Consider the following 6,089-nt stretch of genomic DNA (forward strand, 5'->3'; position numbering starts at 1 on the left):
CGTCACATAGAACCCGTAATCCGTAATCCGCACCGAAAGTCCGCAAAAGTTACTAGGGATTGCGTCCGTAACGCATAGACATAGGAATATAGGGACCGAGCATATCGTTGCGGGGGGGAAGCTACTGCGGGACGGTGCGACGAGTAGTGTGTTCGAAAATAGGTTTGGTTACTGCCAGTAAAAACAGTACTGTTGGCAGCAATGAAAATTACTGGTGCTGCGTTTCGTTTCTGCTGCCAGTAAAGCCAGTAAAAGCTAGATGTAATGAATAAGTTTTCAAGTAGTCAAAAAATTTTTTTTATATTAAAAAATAAGTTAATTTTAATATTAAAAAAATTGTGTGTATAGTTACAAAGTTTGGAGAAAAATGGAGAAATCTGTATCTAAAACTCTCTCTATTTCTCAACATGAACAGAACAATAACCAATTGATTGATTTAATATTACTTGATGAAGTAACAAATATACAATATGTTTTAAAAGTGGAAAAAAAAGTATATAATCGTGCTCATAATGGTACAAGTTACATTTTTAATCCATTTTAATAATAGCAATAAAATTAATATCTTTTCCCTGAAATTATGAATGTGCAAATTTAAACTTAACCTAGTTTTTTATAAAATTTATTTTTTTGTGTCATATAGTTCAGGGATCTGAACTGAAGGCATGCTGCTAATAGCAGTAACACTTTCTCAACCAAGAAAGGCCAAAAAAAAAAATTATTTTGTGCTATTTGATTTGTATTTACAAAGCTTTAGAATCTAGGATACTTTGTTAGCTTTATTACTTAAAGTTTTTGAAGTATCCTAGGCTTTAAAGCTATGTAAATATATACAAAATTTTTTCTTATGTATATTTATATTACCTTATATTTGTTTAGACATAATGTTTGCTACTACATTATTAAAGAAAGCACAAACGTTACATAATTCTAAAGATACAATACATAGTTCTGCTTCATCAATAAAGAATAGTAAATCCAGTTGTTCAAATGTAACAAGTACTATAGTTCCTGACAATACTGATAATACTGAAAATATAGTTCACAAATATACTTCTTCTAGCACTGAAAACATTTCAGATACGCTAAATACTGGTAAGTTTAAATAATAATAATATGGAGACAAGTAAGAAATATATTAATTACTTTTTCTATTTTAGAAGTAAATATAGAAAAATGGGAACATAAAGCTGTACTTCTTTTAATATCTTTATATAAAGAAAAATCATATATGCTGGGAAAAGGTTCTCATAAAAAAATGTGGATAGACATTTCCAAGTGTATGAAGGAAAAAAAATATAATTTTACAGGCAACCAATGCAATAATAAAATGGATGCATTGAAGAGACGATATCGTCAAATTGTTGACCATAATGCTCAAAGTGGAAACGATAGAAAAGATTGGATATATTTAGATGTAATAAAAATGACACAATAGTATAGCAATAGTAATAGTCTGACAAATATATATATATATGTATATATTTATGTTTTAGGTATTAGATAATATTTTTCGAAAAAAACATTGGATAAAACCATTATCTGTAGCAGGATCAAATATTAAAGAACCTGAACATTCTCCATTAACTGACAACAGTGATGAGAATGAAACACCAGTTAGTAAGTAAAGAAATGCAATGTACAATATGTTTAATAATTTACTAGTTTGCAAGCAATCCAACAGAAAAAAAACGCACCATGTACCGTTGGTTTAATTATAGGTTTGTTCTTTATAACTATACTGGGACTGCACTACTAAGGATAGTACAGGCCAAACTATCTATGTTTTGTACTATCCCGTTTTAATACAGTCCCAGTGCAGCAATAAAGAACAAACCTTATAAGAAATTTCACATTTTTTTTTTAAATGTATACTTTTCTATAATTAATTTTGTATATAGAGCAAAGAAAAATCTCATTAACTGAAGCAAGAGCAAATTATTTGACACTTTCATTAGAAGAAAAAAGACTAAAAAGAAAAGAAACTGCCAATTATAGAGCTACAAAGTTACAAATATTAAGAGAAATAAAAGAAGCATTAGGGAAACAGAAACAATAGTAATATGCATATATGAAGAGAAAATGTAAAAAGAGAAAAAAAAACATGCATTTGCAAGAATTAAAAAAGTTAAAAGTTCGACAGTATTATCAAAAGCATTAAAATGTTACATATTTTTAAATATTTAAACGTACAAATTTTCTTACATTACTTTAAACATTAATATAATAACATATTCTTTAATACTTGTTTTTTTTTTATATATATATAAATTATTTTTTTATTAATACTGTTATTTTCATATTTGATAAGTTAAAGTATATAGGTTTAAATATATTCGCACTGTAATATAACACAAAATATTAAGATTTTTTGTTTTTTTAGACGTCTATGTTTTTTACATAGAAGAGATTATTTTGTTTTATATAGAAAACTGAAATGAGTTTTCATCTGTGATTTAATTTAAATATTGTGTTCATTTATTTTTTAAGCTAAAGTTAGTCAATTGTTCAACATAATAGGATACAAAAACAAAATCACATATCAATACATATATTTTATTATAAAAGATAAATAAATAATACAATATCTTATCCTTTTGCAGTTACGAATCTTAATTATTAATTCTTCTTTCAAAATCATCATGAGCAATTATTTCCATCAGTCTATTCCTTTTAATATTTCCTTCTTCCTTTAAGATATTAGTGATACCTAATGGTTCCATTTCATGCAATATTTCAGGAACAATAATAGGGATTTCAATACGATCATTTTGTAATAAACATATGTTATGCAATATACAGCAAGTAATTATATAATAAGGAATTAAATTAGTTCTTGTCATAGGTAATTTATCTAATAAATATCGCCATCGTCCTTTCAATAGTCCTATTGATCTTTCTACAGTTATTCGGGCAGATGATAAGCGATGATTAAATTTTTTTTGTTCTCTAGTTAAGTGACCATTATCATGGAATGGCACCATAACATTTTTTTGGATATTGTATGCTGCATCGCCTAATAAATGGCTATTGTCGGGAAAATACTCTGGAGTACAATATTGTTGTACTCCGGAATAAAGAAACACGCGCATATCATGGACACATCCTGGCATTCCAGCAAATACATGAATAAAAGACAAATCACTTTTACATATCACCTAAAAAGAACAATTAATTGTATACTTAATTAATTGTATAATTAATTGTATAACACAATTAACAATTAATTGTATAATTAGTTAATTAAAAAAATTTATTAAAGTGTATAATATATTATATTAACTATCTCTATTTATAAAAATACAACATAGGTAACATTTTTATTCTTACTTGTAACTGTACAGAAAATCTGCCTTTTCTGTTTATATAACTATTGCCATCTTCTTTCGGTCGAGGAATATTTATATGCGTTCCATCAATAATGCCAAGAACTTTAGGAAAGCCATATAGTCTTTGAATGTTTGTCCAAGTATTTTCAGCTTCTTCATAGGTAGGCCATCTAATAAATTGATTTCGAATACTATATATTGCTCTAACTACTCTCTTCACACTAAACCAAGTAGTTGATTTGGACACATCAAATCGTTCACTTATGGAGCGATATGAATCTGGTGTTGCTAAAACATAAATAGTAATTAATAGTTGTTTTGTAACATCAATTTGTTCTCTTCCTTTAAATGGAATATTGTTTAATTTTGGTCCAATCAAATATAATAAAAAATTAAAAGTATTACGTTCCATTCTGTAATAAAAAATATATACTATTATTAACACAAATAATATAAATAATATAAATAATACAAATAATGTATATGCAATATTTCTTATGTACAAATATAGTGTATATATACTAACCTAAAATGTGATTTAAATTCGATATCTGTGTATAGTGCAACAACATGCTCCAAATAATTTTTTATTTTTGGAACTCTTCTATTATTTCTATTTCTATTATTATTTATTATAATATTTAATAATTCTTCATTGTCATCACTGTCACTCGAAGAAGCACTAGTGGAAGATTCGAAAAGAATATTGTCAAGTAAAATATATTTTTCCATAATTACTGCCTTTTATTATTAGTCTGAATAACTAATTAAACATACAATTTCTTAAAATTAAATATGTAATGAAAATTATCTTTCAGACTTGACGTTATTACATCTGACTTTTACTGGCTTTACTGGCAGCAGAAACAAAACGCAGCACCAGTAATTTTCATTGCTGCCAACAGTACTGTTTTTACTGGCAGTAACCAAACCTATTTTCGAACACACTAGAGGTAAAGTGTGCCTAAATTTGATTGGCTATTAGTTTGCGCAAGCGCGATGTAAGTATCGTGCGACTTCCAGTGTGCATGGACATAGGAATATAGGGTCGGAGTGTAACGTCGCGAGAGGAAAATCACTGAAGGAAGGGGACGAGGTAAACTGTGCACATTTTTGATTGGCTACTATTTGACGCAAGTGCAATTGGTCATTATTCGACGCAAAAATATTATGCAATTTGGGCAGATATAATGAGCATTTGAAGTTATATCAAGAAAAAACATTAATTAAAATTGTTATTTTAAATATATTTTGTGAATATAAAAAATGGTGCAGTGTTTTGTACAGTCTTGTAAAAATAGATCCGACTATCAAAATTGGAAACAAAGTAATAGCAGAAATAATGTAAAAATAACATTTCACAGGTATTGAAATTATTTATTCATATTAAAGTTAATATTATATGTTTAAAATAATATTATATATTTTATTTTAAGAGTATAAGTTGTTAAAAATATTGTTTTTTTTTCTTAGTTTTCCCAAAAATCCTAAAACTCGTACATTGTGGTTAGATATTTTGGAAATAAATTCATCATCTATCCCAAGTACAGCTCGTATTTGCTCTGTCCACTTTGAAGAGAAATTCTTTGACAGAACATGTTTGATAACTCGACTTACAATTAGACGAAATGCATTACCTAGTGTATAATAACAACAGCATACGTATAACGATAACCAATCAGATTCAGGCACAGTATCATGGCGGACCCCCCCGCATTTTGGCTTCACTCCCCTCGTCTATCAACCAAGTTTACGCTCCGTCCCTATATTCCTATGTCCATGCCGTAACGTTACGTGTGTTTTATCTCCTTGTGTCCCATGGAGCCGTAATTCCATGAAATTTCCGTAAAAGTTACTAAAAGTTACTAGTTATTACTAGTAATGCTTTTTTTAATTTTATTTATTTAACTAAATTTGACGATTTAATTAAAATTTTTGTTAAAATTATAATATATTCTGTAGTTTTCTTATGAATAAAATACAAATAAACAATTATAATTTGTTAAATAAAAAATAGTAATACCGTTACGTGTGTATTTACGGCTCCATGGGACACAAGGAGAAAAAACATACGTAACGTTACGGACGCAATCCCTAGTAACTTTTGCGGACTTCCGGTGCGGATTACGGATTACGGGTTCTATGTGACGCCAGCCTTACGACTTCCAATTTCCGACTACCGACTACCATATAGCGTTTTCGATTATACAGGATTTGAACGATCCAAGATTGGTTAATGACGTCATTGCAACCTCTCCACCAATGAAAGACTTGCATTTATAGTAAAATAGTGATTGATCAACCCTAGATCGTTCAAACCCCGTTTATTCGAAAACGCTAATAGATATATTACATATAAATAGAGCTTTGTGCCATTTTTGCTATAATGCAACACCTGCCAAGATAATGACGGTTTTTCCTCCTTTGCGCATGCGCATTCGTATATTTATCTCTGCAGATACAGCACTTTTACATAAAATTAGGTTATATCCTTGGCTGCATGCATGGACATAGGAATATAGGGACGGAGCGTAAACTTGGTTGATAGACGAGGGGAGTGAAGCCAAAATGCGGGGGGGTCCGCCATGATACTGTGCCTGAATCTGATTGGTTATCGTTATACGTATGCTGTTGTTATTATACACTAGGTAATGCATTTCGTCTAATTGTAAGTCGAGTTATCAAACATGTTCTGTCAAAGAATTTCTCTTCAAAGTGGACAGAGCAAATACGAGCTGTACTTGGGATAGATGATGAATT

At 29.2% G+C, this 6,089-nt stretch overlaps 2 protein-coding genes across 2 annotated transcripts; one reads left to right on the forward strand and one right to left on the reverse strand.

The window, feature by feature from the left end:
- The first annotated feature begins 183 nt into the window (after positions 1 to 183).
- Positions 184 to 2,592, forward strand: LOC136996927 (uncharacterized). The gene is made up of 5 exons (XM_067347207.1): positions 184 to 515; positions 880 to 1,095; positions 1,161 to 1,417; positions 1,497 to 1,620; positions 1,902 to 2,592. Exons 1-5 carry the CDS (start codon positions 368 to 370, stop codon positions 2,057 to 2,059), a joined length of 903 nt encoding a protein of 300 aa, XP_067203308.1. The 5' UTR covers positions 184 to 367; the 3' UTR covers positions 2,060 to 2,592.
- On the reverse strand, positions 2,541 to 4,224 carry LOC136997043 (uncharacterized). The gene is made up of 3 exons (XM_067347206.1): positions 3,856 to 4,224; positions 3,331 to 3,742; positions 2,541 to 3,158 (listed from the first exon to the last, which is right to left on the reverse strand). Exons 1-3 carry the CDS (start codon positions 4,059 to 4,061, stop codon positions 2,613 to 2,615), a joined length of 1,164 nt encoding a protein of 387 aa, XP_067203307.1. The 5' UTR covers positions 4,062 to 4,224; the 3' UTR covers positions 2,541 to 2,612.
- Between the last annotated feature and the right edge of the window lie 1,865 nt (positions 4,225 to 6,089).

The sequence above is a fragment of the Linepithema humile genome, chromosome 1 (genome assembly GCF_040581485.1).
Source record: "Linepithema humile isolate Giens D197 chromosome 1, Lhum_UNIL_v1.0, whole genome shotgun sequence".
Lineage (NCBI taxonomy): Eukaryota > Metazoa > Arthropoda > Insecta > Hymenoptera > Formicidae > Linepithema > Linepithema humile.

Coding starts and splice junctions, on each gene's coding strand:
- LOC136996927 (XM_067347207.1), top strand. CDS start 368: ATGGAGAAATCTGTATCTAAAACTCTCTCTATTTCTCAACATGAACAG. Junction 516..879: donor ATATAATCGTGCTCATAATG/GTACAAGTTACA, acceptor ATATTTGTTTAG/ACATAATGTTTGCTACTACA. Junction 1,621..1,901: donor TGAGAATGAAACACCAGTTA/GTAAGTAAAGAA, acceptor TTTTGTATATAG/AGCAAAGAAAAATCTCATTA.
- LOC136997043 (XM_067347206.1), bottom strand. CDS start 4,061: ATGGAAAAATATATTTTACTTGACAATATTCTTTTCGAATCTTCCACT. Junction 3,743..3,855: donor GAATTTAAATCACATTTTAG/GTTAGTATATAT, acceptor TTTTTATTACAG/AATGGAACGTAATACTTTTA. Junction 3,159..3,330: donor GATTTTCTGTACAGTTACAA/GTAAGAATAAAA, acceptor TGTTCTTTTTAG/GTGATATGTAAAAGTGATTT.